Source organism: Staurois parvus, unplaced genomic scaffold (genome assembly GCF_062004578.1).
Source record: "Staurois parvus isolate SC_StPar_1 unplaced genomic scaffold, SC_StPar_1.0 ptg002147l, whole genome shotgun sequence".
Lineage (NCBI taxonomy): Eukaryota > Metazoa > Chordata > Amphibia > Anura > Ranidae > Staurois > Staurois parvus.
The window spans coordinates 110,403-130,644 of NW_028319943.1; the positions used below are offsets into that span (position 1 = coordinate 110,403).

Here is a 20,242-nt window from a genome sequence, read left to right on the forward strand (position 1 = left end):
GAGAACTAGAGAACACCAACCAGTGTCCCTCCTGTGTGCTACGAGCAGGAAAATGAGACTATGGGGCACTGGATGACTAAAGATTGGAAAAATGCCTGTCTGACCAATCTCAATTTCTGCTCCAACATTCAGGTTTTGATTCAGCGTACGTGGCATAAATCCATGGAACCGTCTTGTCCAATGGCAGCAATTGAGGCTGGTGTCAGTGTAACGTGAGGAATGTTTTCCTAAATTAAAAAAAAAATGGATGAATGGAGTGATCAGAATCAATTGTTTTGGTTCATTCTTCTTTTAAGGTTCTCCAGTGTTTGGTGGTTACCTGTGGTCAAGGATCTGCAGGTGGTCACCTGTGGTCAAGGATCTGCGGGTGGTCACCTGTGGTCAAGGATCTGCAGGTGGTCACTTGTGGTCAAGGATCTGCGGGTGGTCACCTGTGGTCAAGGATCTTCCGGTGGTCACTTGTGGTCAAAGATCTGCGGGTGGTCTCCTGTGGTCAAGGATCTGCGGGTGGTCACCTGTGGTCAAGGATCTGCGGGTGGTCTCCTGTGGTCAAGGATCTGCCGGTGGTCACCTGTGGTCAAGGATCTGCGGGTGGTCTCCTGTGGTCAAGGATCTGCCGGTGGTCACCTGTGGTCAAGGATCTACCAGTAGTCACCTGTGGTCAAAGATCTACCAGTGGTCACCTGTGGTCAAGGAGCTGCCGGTGGTCACCTGTTGTCAAGGATCTGCCAATGATCACGTGGTCAAGGATGTGCCAGTGGTCACTGGTGGTCAAGGATCTGCTGGTGGTCACTTGTGGTCAAGGATCTGCTGGTGGTCACCTTTGATCAAGGATCTGCTAGTAGTCAACAGTGGTCAAGGATTTACCGGTGGTCACCTGTGGTCAAGGATCTGCCAGTGGTCACCTGTGGTCAAGGATCTGCCAGTGGTCACCTGTGGTCAAGGATCTGCAAGAGGACACCTGTGGTCAAGGATCTGTCAGTGGTCACCTGTGGTCAAGGATCTGTCAGTGGTCACCTGTGGTCAAGGATCTGCCAGTGGTCACCTGTGGTCAAGGATCTGCTAGTAGTCAACAGTGGTCAAGGATTTACCGGTGGTCACCTGTGGTCAAGGATCTGCAGGAGGTTACTTGTGGTCAAGGATCTGTCAGTGGTCACCTGTGGTCAAGGATCTACCGAGGGTCACGTAGGGTCATGGATCTCCTGGTAGTCAACTTTGGTCAAAGATCTGTCAAGGTACACCTGTGGTCAACCCCCAAAGGTTTTGGCACCCCCAAGACCAGCTGAGCATCATTGGATGTGTGCTCTGGTACTGATACCCTCTTGTGTGGATGTGTGCCCGGGTACTGATACCCTCCTGTATGGTTGTGTGCCCAGGTACTGATACCCTCCTGTGTGGATGTGTGCCCGGGTACTGATACCCTCTTGTACGGTTGTGTGCCCGGGTACTGATACCCTCCTGTATGGTTGTGTGCCCGGGTACTGATACCCTCCTGTATGGTTGTGTGCCCAGGTACTGATACCCTCCTGTGTGGATGTGTGCCCGGGTACTGATACCCTCCTGTGTGGATGTGTGCCCGGGTACTGATACCCTCTTGTACGGTTGTGTGCCCGGGTACTGATACCCTCTTGTACGGTTGTGTGCCCGGGTACTGATACCCTCTTGTACGGTTGGGTGCCCGGGTACTGATACCCTCCTGTATGGTTGTGTGCCCGGGTACTGATACCCTCTTGTACGGTTGTGTGCCCGGGTAGTGATACCCTCTTGTACGGTTGTGTGCCCGGGTACTGATACCCTCTTGTACGGTTGTGTGCCCGGGTACTGATACCCTCTTGTACGGTTGTGTGCCCAGGTACTGATACCCTCTTGTACGGTTGTGTGCCCAGGTACTGATACCCTCTTGTATGGTTGTGTGCCCAGGTACTGATACCCTCCTGTATGGTTGTGTGCCCAGGTACTGATACCCTCTTGTACGGTTGTGTGCCCGGGTACTGATACCCTCTTGTACGGTTGTGTGCCCAGGTACTGATACCCTCCTGTATGGTTGTGTGCCCAGGTACTGATACCCTCTTGTACGGTTGTGTGCCCAGGTACTGATACCCTCTTGTACGGTTGTGTGCCCGGGTACTGATACCCTCTTGTACGGTTGTGTGCCCAGGTACTGATACCCTCTTGTACGGTTGGGTGCCCGGGTACTGATACCCTCTTGTGTGTGCCAAATAGACATACCTAATAAAGAGTCCATGGGTTGTCTATGTAAAATTGGCTATTAAAAGGATCTGCTTTGCAGAGTTCCCCTTTAACACCACATCCCTGCCCGCTGTTCCACGTGCCCACGGAATGCCCGCGCCGCCCTCTCCATTGTTCTGTGCCCCGGGACAAGCGTGGAATTCTAGTAAACAATAACACCTTCATAGTTCTCACCTTCGTCATATCACTGACTGACTGACACACTGACTAACCGACCTGTTCAGTGACAACCGGAGCGGATTACTCCGCCGTCCGCCCGCATTCCTCGCCCCGATGACTCGCCGTCGCCTTATGGTAATGAGGTCGGGGTGCTGCTCCACCACGTGTCCTGCATCAAACTGCGCCCCGCGTGCTGCCAGACTGCGACGCCAGACCGGTACGCCCGCATTTTTTTCTCTTTTCATTTTGGAATTTTCTGTCAGCGGTCCAATTTTTTTTTTCTTTTTGTTAATGAAGGGATTTGTGGCGGCCGTGTGTGAACCAACAAAATACCCCGAAACCGTGCAAATGCCACCGCCAGAGGATCCCCGACCTTCACAACTTTATCCAGTCTGAACCGGAAGTCCAGAGAATTATGGAAAGGGTCAGGTGGGCTGGTGGCTGCATTTGTTTTCCTTTTTTCAGCTTTCCATTCATTTTCACCTGGTGATCCTGCCAGTAACACACTTCCTGTGTAAGAGTGCACCCCCCCCCCCTCTGCTGCTAATGCATGTACCACCCTGCCTGCGCTGGAATGCCCAGCATTCTCCACCCCCCCCCCCCATGTTTTTGCTGCCCATACTTGTTATGGAGGGTGCACTGCACATGCCCATCATTCCGCCTCCCCCCGTGTTTTGGTTGCCCATACTTGGTATGGCGGGTGCGATGCGCATGCCCATCATCCCCCCTACTTCTGTGTTTTGGCTGCTCATACTTGGTATGGAGGGTGCACTGCGCATGCCCATCATTCTCCCCCCCCGTGTTTTGGTTGCCCATACTTGTTATGGAGGGTGTACTGCACATGCCCATCATTCTGTCTCCCCCCGTGTTTTGGTTGCCCATACTTGGTATGGAGGGTGCACTGCGCATGCCCATCATTCTCCCCCCCCCCCCCCGTGTTTTGGCTGCCCATACTTGGTATGGAGGGTGCACTGCGCATGCCCATCATTCTCCCCCCTTCTGTGTTTTGGCTGCCCATACTTGGTATGGAGGGTGCACTGCGCATGCCCATCATTCTCCCCCCCCCCGTGTTTGGCTGCCCAAACTTGGTATGGAGTGTGTGCTGCGCATGCCCATCATTCCCCCTCCCCCCGTGTTTGACAAGTTTTTTTGACACCAAAAGAAAAATGGTGACAGGATAGGGAGCTCCAGCAGACAGCCTGTGATTGACAACCTCAGCTCTGTTGCTGTGTGCAAAGGAGGGGGGGGGGGTCCCTTCCCTCCAATCCCTTCACTGAGCTCTGCAGTGTGTAATTTCTGCTCTCCGCCCCTTTTTTCTGAACTCTCAGACAAGCTTTATACATTCAGCACTTTGAGCTGTAGAGAAGAGAAAACTGCAGATAAAAAGGTACAACTTATGTAGGAGGATTCGTTTTCCTCTCTGTATCACCTGAGGCCGGTCACTTCACTGGGGATATGGAGGTTTGCCCCCACTGAATCAATTCCACCCACTTCCTGTCATGGTGACCACACAAGAAGCAGATTCCAGCAAAATATACAGGAAGTGCTACTAAACTACAAAAAGAATACAACTCGGCTGGCGGAGTAAAAACATCGTCTCCATTAATGTCTGTGACCTGATGTGTCAGTGGGATGGGGGGGGTCCCTTCCCTCCACTGAGCTCTGCAGTGTGTAATTTTATCTCTCCGCCCCCTTTTTTCTGAACTCTCAGACAAGCTTTATACATTCAGCACTTTGAATGGCTGTAGAGAAGAGAAGACTGCAGATAACAAGGTACAACTTATGTAGGAGGATTTGTTTCCTCTTTGTATCACCTGAGGCCGGTCACTTCACTGGGGACATAGAGGGTTTACAACCACCCTAAACATGTCTTTGCTCCCACCGAATCGATTCCACCCCACTTCCTGTCATGGTGACCACACAAGAAGCAGATTCCCAGCCAAAGATACAGGAAGTGCTACTGAACTAAAAAAAGAACAGAAGTCGTCTGGCGGTGTAAAAACATCGTCTCCATAAATGTCTGTGACCTGATGTGTCGGTGGGGCGATGCGTGTGACTCATGGAGTTTATCTCGTTTTTCGTGGCGCGGCTTTTGTTGACGAGGATCCGCGTGTCGGTGACTGAGGCGATATCAATGCCGCGCTCCGACACGAGACGTTATCTGCAATTCCAAAAACAGAACTCAGGAATTTCAATTAAAATTTTACAGACTTCCATTGTGCGAGATAATTGCCGTAATTATGTCATTCCTTCCGCTGGATCCGCCACGTGACACCCGCCATAAATTCACGGCTCAGGAGTCACCCCGGCTCACTCGCCTTCTGCCAGGTCACAGGAGCCTTGCCGGTCCTTCATCCCAGGAGCCTTGCCGGTCCTTCATCCCAGGAGCCTTGCCGGTCCTTCATCCCAGGAGCCTTGCCGGTCCTTCATCCCAGGAGCCTTGCCGGTCCTTCATCCCAGGAGCCTTGCCGGTCCTTCATCCCAGGAGCCTTGCTGGTCCTTCATCCCAGAAGCCTTGCCGGTCCTTCATCCCAGGAGCCTTGCCGGCCCTTCATCCCAGGAGCCATGATCTGCTACTTGGTCCACATCCTGGGGATCCTCTCCGGGGCCATCGGGATGATCCTCACCTGGGTGGTCTGCTTCCTTCCACAATGGCGGCTGGTGTCCTGGCGGAGAACAACGGCTTCGTGGTGGAAGGCGGGAGGATCGACGGCGAATGGCTCAGCCGATGGGACGGTCTGTGGGTGACCTGGCCTCAGCCAACGCCGCTTCACCCTGGAGTGCAACGACTACGGCTCCCGTGTGTCCCTCACCTCCGACCTCAAGGCTGGCCGCGTCTTCCTGGGCTTCAGCATCGCCATGACCGTCCTCGCCTTCATCTTATCTCTGATCGGGATCATAGTGTCCGGCTGCTGCTCCCGGTGCTGCGGCGAAAGCCGCGAGGATAGGCGCTGCCTGACCCTGACCGCAGGAATCCTCTACCTCCTGTGTGTGGTCCTCATCCTCATCCCCGTCCTCTGGGTCATCATCAACCTCGCCCGAGGAGCCTACGACGCCACCTTGACCAGGGGGGCCGTGAGGATGGAGATCGGGGAGGCCTTGATGCTGGCCTGGCCCACCATCATCTTCCTCCTCATTGGGGGGCTCATTCTGTGCTCGAGCTGCTGCTGCTGCGGGTGGGTCACGAAAGGCCAATATAAACCGGCCTGCGACCAGGAGATGGTGCAGCGGAAGCGCCCCTGCGATGAGCGCTCCTGCAGCACTCCCAGGATGCAATACATATAAGTGTCCACCGGATGTCACCAGAGGACTTTACTGACTTAGCTGGGCTGTGAAGGTGCCTGAAATAAGAACTGTCTGTGATCCCGCTTCTTGGACTCTTCCAACGCATGTCTGAGAATGAATGGCAGAATCTGATTGGGTGTCACTGGGGAAAACAGTTTTCCTTTCACATAGAGGGGAACGTCCGCCAACCGCAGAAATGGACCTGGGACTTGTAGTTCCTCAGCGGTGCCGGCGGATGCCTGACATCCATACACATGAGAGCGTCTGTCGGGTCGTCTGTTCTGTACAATGCTTCATGTTCAGACTGCTAATGAAAATCGACCAATCAGGCGCCTTGTACATAATGTGAATTCAATGTTACTTATTTCCCGTCTGCAACAATTGTATTTATTTCATGTATGATATTTGTATGATGACTTCATGTATGATATTTGTATGATGATTAATCACTGATATCATGTGATATTAAACCCATACTGAACCAGATGATCCGGGTCAGGTCTGTCCTTCCTGGGGGGGGGGGGGGGGGGGGGGGGGGGACAGAAACTTTGGAGGATTCTAATGTGATTGATTTTATATATGAAGACAGGACAGAGATACACTATATTGCCCCAAGTATTGTCCCCCGCCCCCCCCCCCCGTATACACACTATATTGCCCCAAGTATTGTCCCCGCCCCCCCCCGTATACACACTATATTGCCCCAAGTATTGTCCCCGCCCCCCCCCCGTATACACACTATATTGCCCCAAGTATTGTCCCGCCCCCCCCCCGTATACACACTATATTGCCCCAAGTATTGTCCCCGCCCCCCCCCGTATACACACCATATTGCCCCAAGTACTCTCCCCTCCCCTGTATACACACCATATTGCCCCAAGTACTGTCCCTGCCCCCCCCCCGTATACACACCATATTGCCCCAAGTACTGTCCCTGCCCCCCCCCGTATACACACCATATTGCCCCAAGTATTGTTCCTGCCCCCCCCCTATACACACCATATTGCCCCAAGTATTGTCCCCTCCCCCCAATATATACACCAAATTGCCCCAAGTATTGTCCCCCCCATATATACACCGTATTGCCCCAAGTATTGTCCCTGCCCCCCCATATATTAACACCATATTGCCCCAAGTACTGTCACCACCCCCCATTATACACCATATTGCCCCAAGTATTGTCCCCCCCCCCATATATACACCATATTGCCCCAAGTATTGTCCCCCCCTGTATATACACCATATTGCCTCAAGTACTGTCACCCCCCCCCATATATACACCATATTGCCCCAAGTATTGTCCCCCCCCATATATACACCCATATTGCCCCAAGTATTGTCCCCCCCTGTATATACACCATATTGCCCCAAGTACTGTCACCCCCCCCATATATACACCATATTGCCCCAAGTATTGTCCCCCCCATATATACACCATATTGCCCCAAGTATTGTTCCCCCCCCGTATATACACCATATTGCCCCAAGTATTGTCCCCGCCCCCCCATATACACTATATTGCCCCAAGTATTGTCCCCCCCGTATATACACCATATTGCCCCAAGTACTGTCACCCCCCCCATATATACACCATATTGCCCCAAGTATTGTCCCTGCCCCCCCTATATACACTATATTGCCCCAAGTATTGTCCCCGCCCCCCCTATATACACTATATTGCCCCAAGTATTGTCCCCCCCGTATATACACCATATTGCCCCAAGTATTGTCCCCCCCATATATACACCATATTGCCCCAAGTATTGTCCCCCCCCCAATATATTACACCATATTGCCCCAAGTATTGTCCCCCCCATATATACACCATATTGCCCCAAGTATTGTCCCCCCCCCATATATACACCGTATTGCCCCAAGTATTGTCCCTGCCCCCCCATGTATACACAATATTGGCCCAAGTACTGTCACCACCCCCCCCATATATACACCATATTGCCCCAAGTATCCCCCCCCCCATATATATGCCGTATTGCCCCAAGTATTGTCCCTGCCCCCCCATATATACACCATATTGCACAAGTACTGTCACCACCCCCCCATATATACACCATATTGTCCCAAGTATTGTCCCCCCCCCCATATATACACCATATTGCCCCAGTATTGTCCCTTCCCCCCATATATATACCATATTGCCCCAAGTATTGTCACCACCCCCCATATATACACCATATTGCCCCAAGTATTGTCACCACCCCCTTATATATACACCATATTGCCCCAAGTATTGTCACCCCCCCCCCCCCATATATACACCATATTGCCCCAAGTACTGTCACCACCCCCCCATATATACACCATATTGCCCCAAGTATTGTCCCCGCCCCCCCCGTATATACACCATATTGCCCCAAGTATTGTCCCCCCCATATATACACCATATTGCCCCAAGTATTGTCCCCCCCATATATACACCATATTGCCCCAAGTATTGTCCCCCCCCCATATATACACCGTATTGCCCCAAGTATTGTCCCTGCCCCCCCATGTATACACAATATTGGCCCAAGTACTGTCACCACCCCCCCATATATACACCATATTGCCCCAAGTATCCCCCCCCCCATATATATGCCGTATTGCCCCAAGTATTGTCCCTGCCCCCCCATATATACACCATATTGCACAAGTACTGTCACCACCCCCCCATATATACACCATATTGTCCGAAGTATTGTCCCCCCCCCATATATACACCATATTGCCCCAAGTATTGTCCCTTCCCCCCCATATATATACCATATTGCCCCAAGTATTGTCACCACCCCCCATATATACACCATATTGCCCCAAGTATTGTCACCACCCCCTTATATATACACCATATTGCCCCAAGTATTGTCACCCCCCCCCCCATATATACACCATATTGCCCCAAGTACTGTCACCACCCCCCATATATACACCATATTGCCCCAAGTATTGTCCCCGCCCCCCCGTATATACACCATATTGCCCCAAGTATTGTCCCCCCCATATATACACCATATTGCCCCAAGTATTGTCCCCCCCATATATACACCATATGCCCCAAGTACTGTCACCACCCCCCATATATACACCATATTGCCCCAAGTATTGTCCCCGCCCCCCCGTATATACACCATATTGCCCCATGTATTGTCCCCCCATATATACACCATATTGCCCCAAGTATTGTCACCCCCCCATATATACACCGTATTGCCTCAAGTATTGTCTCCCCCCCATATATACACCATATTGCCCCAAGTATTGGCCCTGCCCTCCATATCTTGTGATTCAGGGTGTTCCAATCCCCTCCATATCATGTGATTCAGGTGTTCCAATCCCCTCCCAATCATGTGATTCAGGTGTTCCAATCCCCTCCCAATCATGTGATTCAGGTGTTCCAATCCCCTCCATATCATGTGATTCAGGTGTTCCAATCCCCTCCATATCATGTGATTCAGGTGTTCCAATCCCTCCATATCATGTGATTCAGGTGTTCCAATCCCCTCCCAATCATGTGATTCAGGTGTTACAATCCCCTCCATATCATGTGATTCAGGTGTTCCAATCCCCTCCCAATCATGTGATTCAGGTGTTCCAGTCCCCTCCATATCATGTGATTCAGGTGTTCCAATCCCCTCCCAATCATGTGATTCAGGGGTTCCAATCCCCTCCCAATCATCAGGTACTCGCTCTCCCGGGGTGACAGGTACTCTCCCTGGCCTGTGGTAAGTGGCCGTGTCAGATTACTGAGAGTACTTATAAAAGTAATTCTACATTTGTTCTCAAACACTTCACTTTACAGCGCTGCAAATGAGTTCATTGCTTTGCAAACACTCGTCTCTGCTCTTCAGGTGTGTCGAGCCGCCGGCTGTACAATGTCGGGTTCTCGGCTTCAGTCTGACATTTCTGGGTGGATCAGACTACACCGCACAACCTGGACCTACAACCTGACCACACAATCTGACCACACAACCTGAACGTACAATGCGACTGTACAATCTGACCACACAACCTGACCACACAATCTGACACACAATCTCTATACAATCAATGTGAGATTTACCAAAACTATGTGATATGAGCGCCAACCTCAACTCTACAATTCATCTCATCCAATCAGGCCGAGCCTTGCAATATATACCGTGTTTGTACAATCAGATTGTGTGGTGAGTGGGAAGCCCAGGTGGAACTCCAGCCTAAGACAGAAGATTCAACAAGTTACAGTTGTCACCATAAGAGGAAAAGAGAGGAGCCCTCCACTGGAGACACCACATTTCCCTCACTATAAAGGCTCATCTTTTTAATTTTCCTTATGACCCCAGGAAATCTTCCCAGTGGGGCCACACACAAGACAGCACTTCTCAGCCCCCCCCCCATAATCTGAGCACACACAGGGCAATCTACTACATGAAAAATATCCATTGATGGGGGTGGGAAGGCTCATTGATGGAGGTGGGGAGGGAAGGCTCATTGAAGTAGGTGGGAAGGGAAGGCTCAATGAGGGAGGTGAGGGAGGGAAGGCTCATTGATGGAGGAGTGGAAGGGAAGGCTCAATGAGGGAGGTGGGGGAGGGAAGGCTCATTGAAGTAGGTGGGGAAGGGAAGGCTCAGTGATGGAGGTGGGGGAGGGGGAGGCTCATTGATGGAGGTGGGGGAGGAGGGAAGGTTCATTGATGGAGGTGGGGAGGGAAGGCTCATTGATGGAGGTGGGGGGGAGGCTTATTGATGGTGGTGGAGAGGAGAAGGCTCATTGATAGAGGTGGGAGGGAAGGCTCATTGATGGAGGTGGGGGGGGAGGCTTATTGATGGAGGTGGGGAGGGAAGGCTCATTGATGGATGTGGGAAGGGAAGGCTCATTGATGGATGTGGGAAGGGAAGGCTCATTGATGGAGGTGGGGAGGGAAGGCTCATTGATGGAGGTGGGAAGGGAAGGCTCATTGATGGAGGTGGGGGAGGGAAGGCTCATTGATGGAGGTGGGGGAGGGAAGGCTCATTGAAGTAGGTGGGAAGGGAAGACTCATTGATGGAGGTGGGGAAGGCTCATTGATGGAGGTGGGGAGGGGGAGGCTCATTGATGGTGGTGGGGAAGGCTCATTGATGGAGGTGGAGAGGGAAGGCTCATTGATGGAGGTGGGGAGTGAAGGCTCATTGATGGAGGTGGGGAGTGAAGGCTCATTGATGGAGGTGGGGGAAGGAAGGTTCATTGATGGAGATGGGGAGTTCGAGTTGCCAAATGTCAGCCACCAAACCTTAATGACTTGGAGAGGATCTGCCAAGAGGAGTGGGCCAAAATCCCTCCTGAGATGTGTGCGAACCTGGGGGCCAACTCCAGGAAACATCTGACCTCTGTGATTGCCAACAAGGGATTTGCCACCAAGTACTAAGTCATGTTTTGTGAAGGGGATCAAATCCTTCTTTCCCTCATGAACATGCAGATCCGTCATCATTTGTTAGACACATTTCTGCTGAATTTGTTGTTGTATTCTGTCTCTCAGTGTTACAACCGAACATTCCATTGTTAGACCGATCATTTCTGTGTGAGGGGGCGAACATTCCATTGTTAGACCGATCATTTCTGTGTGAGGGGCGAACATTCCATTGTTAGACCGATCGTTTCTGTGTGAGGGGCGAACATTCCATTGTTAGACCGATCGTTTCTGTGTGAGGGGCGAACATTCCATTGTTAGACCGATCGTTTCTGTGTGAGGGCGAACATTCCATTGTTAGACCGATCGTTTCTGTGTGAGGGGCGAACATTCAGCATCAGCAGGGGAGCAAATACACATTTCCTGCACTGTATATGTAAAAATATATGTTAAATATACTTTTTTATGTTAAAAAAAAAACTGAATATATTTAAAAAAGATTTTTCATATATTTTGTAATATATAAAAAACGCATTTCAACACACAGTGTATATATATTTATTGAAATATATTGAATACGGCCAAAATTGTAGCATTTCAAATATATGTCAATATTTTTTAAAATATATTTCAAATATATTTTTCTTCCGTATGGGATAGTTGCTGGCTGTTGGGGGATCTATCGTCACTGAAGGGGATCTATTTTTGGGTGGTGATCGATTTTTGCTGGTGGGGGATCTATGTGAGTTTGGGGCCATGCACCCACACAGATGTCATGTTGGGATCAGGGGCAGACTGACAACTCATGGGGCCCCCGGGGCAATAGGGGATCATGGGGCGCTGGGGCAATAGGGGATCATGGGGCCCCCGGGCAATAGGGGATCATGGGGCCCCTGTGTCCTTGCCCAAACTCAAAAAAGTCTATGAAAAAGGTACCAGGGGCATCTCGTGGGGCCCCCTACTGACCCCGGGCCCTCAGGCAGTGCCCGAGTTTCCAAATGGCCAGTCCGCCCCTGGTTGGGATGCAGCAGCCGTGTCCATGCAGCCGCTGCTTCCCAACTGACAGTCCCGCACCTGGGATGCACGGATCGCCTGCATATCCTGCGCAGGCAGACGCAGCCCTGACACGGGGCGCACATTCGTACGTCCCGGGTGACGGAGGCCTCTCTGATCTGTACACATCGCTCCATAGACAACAGCGCCCCCTCTAATAATCGCGGTTTTTTTCACTCCTGTGCGCAGAAAGGTCGAACTGTTCCGGAAAAAAAGACGAATTCACATCATCACAAGTGTGCGGCGTCCAGGGTGGTGACCGCTGTGCTGACAGGCCCTCTTTATGCGGCGGCGAACGCGGCCATATCCGTAACGCCGCACAAGGCGATTCACCGCCATTCCTGTCCGTTGTCAATAAAAATGAATAAATCGCCGGGACCGTCTACTGAATGAAAGATTTCACAAATGTTATTTCCTCTGAAAATTCCACCGTGAGGTTGTCATGTGACAACACCATGTGCTGCGCTGTGATTGGCCACCTGCCCTGGACTGTGCAATAGGGAAGTCCCCTCCAGAAAATATATAGATATGGAGCGTGACCGGGACATCAGATTGCTGAGTGCACGCCGCTGCGTCTGACGCCATGGGAGCCAATCTGGGCGCAGGTATGTAGGGAGCGGGTCTGCTGTTCTCTAATATGGCCATGGAGGCTGGAGGGCCTCCACCCAGAACTGAGATTTCAGGGTTTGGTGGATACTGGAGACAGATCCTTCAATGAGATTTCTGAGACAATGATGAGGGGTTCCCACCATCCTTGCTGAGCACACAGGTGGGTGAGAGCCTGTAGGAGGACCAGACCGGAGCCAGGGGAGACCACCCAGGCAGGCCAGAACCAAGAGAGAGCCCCCAGGAGGACAGGGGCCGGGAGAGAGCCCCTAGCAGGACCAGGGCAGGGAGAGAGCCCCCAGGAGGACCGGGGCCGGGAGAGAGCCCCTAGGAGGACCGGGGCAGGGAAAGAGCCCCCAGGAGGACTGGGGCCGGGAGAGAGCCCCCAGGAGGACTGGGGCCGGGAGAGAGCCCCCAGGAGGACTGGGGCCGGGAGAGAGCCCCCAGGAGGACCGGAGCCGGGAGAGAGCCCCCAGGAGGACCGGAGCCGGGAAAAAAAAACCCAGGAGGAGCGGGGCAGGGAGAGAGCCCCCAGGAGGACCGGGGCAGGGAGAGAGCCCCCAGGAGGACCGGGGCAGGGAGAGAGCCCCCAGGAGGACAGGGGCCAGGAGAGAGCCCCTAGGAGGACCGGGGCAGGGAAAGAGCCCCCAGGAGGACTGGGGCCGGGAGAGAGCCCCCAGGAGGACCGGAGCCGGGAGAGAGCCCCCAGGAGGACCGGAGTTGGGAAAACAAAAACCCAGGAGGAGCGGAGCCAGGAGAGAGCCCCCAGGAGGAGCGGAGTCGGGAGAGAGCCCCCAGGAGGAGCGGAGCCGGGAGAGAGCCCCCAGGAGGAGCGGAGCCGGGAGAGATCCCCCAGGAGGAGTAGAGCTTGGAGAGAGCATCCAGGAAGACCAGAGCCAGGAAAGAGCATCCAGGAGGACCAGAGCCAGGAAAGAGCATCCAGGAGGACCAGAGCAGGGAGAGAGCCCCCAGAAGGACCAGAGCCAGGAAAAAGCATCAAAAGAACTAAAGCCGGGAGAGACCCCCCAGGAGGACCAGAGCCGGGAGAGAGCACCCAGGAGGACCAGAGCTGGGAGAGAGCACCTAGCAGGACCAGAGCCGGGAGAGAGCCTGCAGGAGGACCAGAGCTTGGAGAGAGCACCCAGGAGGACCAGAGCCGGGAGAGAGCACCCAGGAGGACCAGAGCTGGGAGAGAGCACCCAGGAGGACCAGAGCTGGGAGAGAGCACCTAGCAGGACCAGAGCCGGGAGAGAGCCTGCAGGAGGACCAGAGCTTGGAGAGAGCACCCAGGAGGACCAGAGCCGGGAGAGAGCACCCAGGAGGACCAGAGCAGGGAGAGAGCACCCAGGAGGACCAGAGCCGGGAGAGAGCACCCAGGAGGACCAGAGCCGGGAGAGAGCAGAGAGCACCCAGGAGGACCACAGCCGGGAGAGAGCAGAGAGCACCCAGGAGGACCAGAGCCGGGAGAGAGCACCCAGGAGGACCAGAGCCAGGAGAGAGCACCCAGGAGGACCAGAGCCAGGAGAGAGCACCCAGGAGGACCAGAGCCGGGAGAGAGCACCCAGGAGAACCAGAGGCGGGAGGGAGCCTGCAGGAGGACCAGAGCCGGGAGAGAGCACCCAGGAGGACCAGAGCCGGGAGAGAACACCCAGGAGGACCGGAGCCGGGAGAGAGCTCCCAGGAGAACCGGAGCCGGGAGGGAGCCTGCAGGAGGACCAGAGCTGGGAGAGAGCACCCAGGAGGATCAGGCCGGAAGCAGGAGAGAGCACTGCAGTGGTGCAAGGGTTGTGCTCCACTGCAGGGGGCTCTGTACACTGAGGGGACTGTGTGTATGAGGACATGTGGGGTCCCTGGAAGATGGGGGTGCAGTCAGTCTGTGTGTGTGTAGTGGGGGGGGGGGGGAGGGATAGGGGAATGGTATGACATCCAGTCAGTTTAGAGGAGCTGATGGGGGTGCAATTGAGGGGATGATGGGGTAATAAAAAGCAGGGGATGTTGGAGGTACAGAGGACAAGATGATGGGGGTACAGTGGAAGGAATGATGGGGGTACAGAGGAGGAGATGATTGGGGGACAGAGGAGGGGATGATGGGGCTACAGTGGAGGGAATGATTGGGATACAGGGGAGGAGATGATGGGGGTACAGAGGGGGGATGATGGGGGTACAAAGGGGGGATGGATGGGGGTGTACTGAGGGGAGGATGGGGGTGTAGTGGGGGGAATGTTGGGGCTACAGTGGGAGGATGGGGGTACAGTGGGGAGAAGGATGGGGGTACAGTGGGGGGATGATGCGGGTGTAGTGGGGGGGATGATGGGGATACAGTGGGGGGTTGATGGGGGTACAGTGGGAGGATGGGGGTGTAGTGGGGGAATGTTGGGGGTACAGTGGGAGGATGGGGGTGTAGTGGGGGGGATGATGATGGTACAGTGGGGAGGATGATCGGGGTGTAGTGGGGGGGGAGCGATGGGGGTACAGTGGGTTGGATGATGGGGGTACAGGGGAGGATGATGAGGGTACAGTGGGGGGATGGATGGGGGTGTACTGGGGGGAGGATGGGGGTGTAGTGGGGGGAATGTTGGGGCTACAGTGGGAGGATGGGGGTACAGAGGGGGAATGATGGGGTTACAGTGGGGGGAGGATGGGGGTGTAGTGGGGGGGAATGTTGGGGCTACAGTGGGAGGATGGGGGTACAGTGGGGAGGAGGATGGGGGTACAGTGGGGGGATGATGGGAGTGTAGTGGGGGGATGATGGGGGTACAGTGGGGGGGATGATGGGGGTGTAGTGGGAGGATGGGGGTGTAGTGGGGGAATGTTGGGGGTACAGTGGGGGGATGATGGGGGTACAGTGGGGAGGATGATGGGGGTGTAGTGGGGGGGAGGGATGGGGGTACAGTGGGGAGGATGATGGGGTACAGTGGGAGGATGATGGGGGTACAGTGGGGGGGAGGATGGGGGTACAGTGGGAAGGATGGGGGTACAGTGGGGGGATGATGGGGGTACAGTGGGAGGATGGGGGTGTAGTGGGGGGATGATGATGGTACAGTGGGGGGGAGGGATGGGGGTACAGTGGGGAGGATGATGGGGGGGGTAGTGGGGGGGATGGGTGTACAGTGGGGGGGATGATGGGGGTACAGTGGGGGGATGATGGGGGTGTAGTGAGTGGATGATGGGGGTACAGTGGGAGGATGGGGGGGTACAGTGGGAGGATGGGGGGGTGTAGTGGGGGGATGATGATGGTACAGTGGGGAGGATGATGGGGGTACAGTGGGGGGGATGGGGGTACAGTGGGGAGAAGGATGGGGTACAGTGGGAGGATGGGGGTACAGTGGGGAGAAGGATGGGGGTACAGTGGGGGGATGATGCGGGTGTAGTGGGGGGATGATGGGGGTACAGTGGGAGGATGGGGGTGTAGTGGGGGAATGTTGGGGGTACAGTGGGAGGATGGGGGTGTAGTGGGGGGGATGATGATGGTACAGTGGGGAGGATGATCGGGGTGTAGTGGGGGGGAGCGATGGGGGTACAGTGGGTTGGATGATGGGGGTACAGGGGAGGATGATGAGGGTACAGTGGGGGGATGGATGGGGGTGTAGTGGGGGAAATGTTGGGTGTAGTTGGAGGATGTTGGGGGTGTAGTTGGATGATGGGGGTACAGTGGGGGGAGGGTGGGGGTACAGTGGGGGGATGTAGTGGGGGAATGTTGGGGGTAGTTGGAGGATAATGGGGGTACAGTGGGAGGAGGATGGGGGTGTAGTGGGAGGAGGATGGGGGTGTAGTGGGGGAATGTTGGGGGTAGTTGGAGGATGATGGGGGTGTAGTGGGAGGAGGATGGGGGTGTAGTGGGAGGATGATGGGGGTGTAGTGGGAGGATGATGGGGGGGGGGGGGGGGGGGGTAGATGATGGAAGTAGGGGGCGCTCTTAGCGATCGGCGTTCTCTGTTCGGACTCATAGCTTCTCCGGTGACGTCATGTTGGGGGCGGAGACTCCTTCTCCCGGCATTCCCCGCGCTCTGGGCTCTGCAGAGATGAGGGAGGAATGGAGACAGGTGAGGGACATTAGCGGGACTTCCTCCGAGGTGACACCGTACTGGATATGGGGGAGGGAGGCACAGTGTATGAGGGAGGGGGGTCCTCTATAGCCCGACCCTCCCTCCATAATCTTCATATTCCCCTCCCCCATTGTACATTATCACTGGGACTGGCGCAGCGTTGGACTGGTACCGTACTGGGACTGGCGCAGCTTTGGACTGGTACCGTACTGGGACTGGCGCAGCTTTGGACTGGTACCGTACTGGGACTGGCGCAGCTTTGGACTGGTACCGTACTGGGACTGGCGCAGCTTTGGACTGGTACCGTACTGGGACTGGCGCAGCTTTGGACTGGTACCGTACTGGGACTGGCGCAGCTTTGGACTGGTATCGTACTGGGACTGGCGCAGCTTTGGACTGGTATCGTACTGGGACTGGCGCAGCGTTGGACTGGTATCGTACTGGGACTGGCGCAGCTTTGGACTGGTATCGTACTGGGACTGGCGCAGCTTTGGACTGGTATCGTACTGGGACTGGCGCAGCGTTGGACTGGTATTGTACTGGGACTGGCGCAGCGTTGGACTGCTATCGTACTGGGACTGGCGCAGCTTTGGACTGGTATTGTACTGGGACTGGCGCAGCTTTGGACTGGTATTGTACTGGGACTGGCGCAGCTTTGGACTGGTATTGTACTGGGACTGGCGCAGCGTTGGACTGGTATTGTACTGGGACTGGCGCAGCTTTGGACTGGTATCGTACTGGGACTGGCGCAGCGTTGGACTGGTATCGTACTGGGACTGGCGCAGCTTTGGACTGGTATTGTACTGGGACTGGCGCAGCTTTGGACTGGTATTGTACTGGGACTGGCGCAGCGTTGGACTGGTATTGTACTGGGACTGGCGCAGCTTTGGACTGGTATCGTACTGGGACTGGCGCAGCTTTGGACTGGTATCGTACTGGGACTGGCGCAGCTTTGGACTGGTACTGTACTGGGACTGGCGCAGCGTTGGACTGGTACTGTACTGGGACTGGCGCAGCGTTGGACTGGTATTGGACTGGGACTGGCGCAGGGTTGGACTGCTATCGTACTGGGACTGGCGCAGCTTTGGACTGATATCGGACTGGGACTGGCGCAGCTTTGGACTGGTACTGTACTGGGACTGGCGCAGCTTTGGACTGGTATTGTACTGGGACTGGCGCAGGGTTGGACTGCTATCGTACTGGGACTGGCGCAGCTTTGGACTGATATCGGACTGGGACTGGCGCAGCTTTGGACTGATATCGGACTGGGACTGGCGCAGCTTTAGACTTTATTGGACTGGGACTGTCACAGCTTCGGAATGTATTGGACTGGGACTGGTATTGGACTAGCACAACATTGGACTGGTACTGTACTGGGACTGGTGCAGCATTGGACTGGGACTAGCGCAGCATTGGACTGGTATTGGACTGGGACTGGCGCAGCGTTGGACTGGTATTGGACTGGGACTGGCGCAGCGTTGGACTGGTATTGGACTGGGACTGGCGCAGCGTTGGACTGGTATTGGACTGGGACTGGCGCAGCGTTGGACTGGTATTGGACTGGGACTGGCGCAGCGTTGGACTGGTATTGGACTGGGACTGGCGCAGCGTTGGACTGGCGCAGCGTTGGACTGGTATTGGACTGGGACTGGCGCAGCGTTGGACTGGTATTGGACTGGGACTGGCGCAGCTTTGGACTGGTATTGTGCTGGGAGTGGCACAGCGTTGGACTGGTATTGGACTGGGACTGGCGCAGCGTTGGACTGGTATTGGACTGGGACTGGCGCAGCGTTGGACTGGTATTGGACTGGGACTGGCGCAGCGTTGGACTGGTATTGGACTGGTATTGGACTGGCGCAGCGTTGGACTGGTATTGGACTGGGACTGGCGCAGCGTTGGACTGGTATTGGACTGGGACTGGCGCAGCGTTGGACTGGTATTGGACTGGGACTGGCGCAGCGTTGGACTGGTATTGGACTGGTATTGGACTGGCGCAGCGTTGGACTGGTATTGGACTGGGACTGGCGCAGCGTTGGACTGGTATTGGACGGGGACTGGCACAGCGTTGGACTGGTATTGGACTGGGACTGGCGCAGTGTTGGACTGGTATTGGACTGGGACTGGCGCAGCGTTGGACTGGTATTGGACTGGGACTGGCGCAGCGTTGGACTGGTATTGGACTGGGACTGGCACAGCGTTGGACTGGTATTGGACTGGGACTGGCGCAGGGTTGGACTGGCGCAGCGTTGGACTGGTATTGGACTGGGACTGGCGCAGCTTTGGACTGGTATTGGACTGGGACTGGCGCAGGGTTCGGTTTCAGCTGTCTCAGTACAATACCAATCATTCAGGTAGAGGGAGCTGTTCCCACGCCATGACCGCCATGTTTTTTCCTCCGCTGTGGTGTGATGAGTTGGTTGGCGGCACGGACTGTCAGATTCGCCCATTGAAGCCAATTCGGCCAAAACTGGAAGCCAAACGCCTGGAGATTGTCGTCACTTTTTCTCATTTTCTGTCTGGAAGCCGAAAGAAAAACTTCTCCTTCCCCTTTGTGCCGCTGGCGGGGGGGTGATGGTGGTTTTGAAACTCAGTTTGCAGGTTGGTCATGTGACCGCGGATTAACCCTTCACACACGGGCGTGAGTGCGGCAGAGGGGGAGGAGTTTACTATTTCCTTCCTATCAGAGTACACATTCTGTATATAGAGTATATAGCGTGTTCTCTGCAATGTATCCTATCAGCACACGGGACATTTCCTGTTACAATGTATCACATCGGAGTACACAGAATGTATATAGCGTGTTCTCTGCAATGTATCCTATCAGCACACGGGACATTTCCTGTTACAATGTATCACATCGGAGTACACAGAATGTATATAGCGTGTTCTCTACAATGTATCCTATCATCCTGTTACAATGTATCACATCGGAGTACACAGAATGTATATAGCGTGTTCTCTACAATGTATCCTATCATCCTGTTACAATGTATCACATCGGAGTACACAGAATGTATATAGAGTATATAGTGTGTTCTCTACAATGTATCCTATCAGCACACGGGACATTTCCCGCTACATTGTATCATTTGTATACATAGAATGTTTCTTTTTCTCATTTTTCTGCTCCAAGATCGCAGTTTTGGGGTGTAGGGGGGCGGTAATTTCTCCGGTCCGTACTCTCAGACCCGGTGGGCGTCACCTTTCCACACTCTGGCCGATTCTGCAGCGAATGCCGGTCCTGCGCTGACCCCGCGATTTTCCGGTCCCATCACATGGATTGGATGGAATCGTCTGACAACATAATAAATGACAAAGTTGTGATCTGAGTAACAATCGGTCCTTTCATTCTCCTGCAGAGTTGCGGCGGCGGCAGCGGTCTCGTGTCGCAGTTTGCGGGATCGGCGGCCGTATGATCAGACGTTTATATAAATCTCCTGACCCAGATTCTGTTCTCGTGTTACAGATCCAGATTGTCTCAGCC

The 20,242-nt window shown here is 54.4% G+C and overlaps 1 protein-coding gene and 1 pseudogene across 1 annotated transcript in view; both read left to right on the plus strand.

Annotated features, from left to right (window-relative positions):
* Positions 1-4,734: 4,734 nt before the first annotated feature.
* LOC149432421 (claudin-8-like) lies at positions 4,735-6,183 on the plus strand (annotated as a pseudogene).
* Positions 6,184-16,691: 10,508 nt separating this feature from the next.
* Positions 16,692-20,242, plus strand: part of LOC149432422 (polyamine-transporting ATPase 13A2-like) — a gene marked incomplete at its 3' end in the record, with an annotated part of 38,123 nt that continues 34,572 nt past the window's right edge. Inside the window, exon 1 of the mRNA XM_089665221.1 lies at positions 16,692-16,755. Coding sequence (XP_089521347.1) covers positions 16,746-16,755 — 10 coding nt within the window. The remainder of the gene's footprint in view (positions 16,756-20,242) is intronic.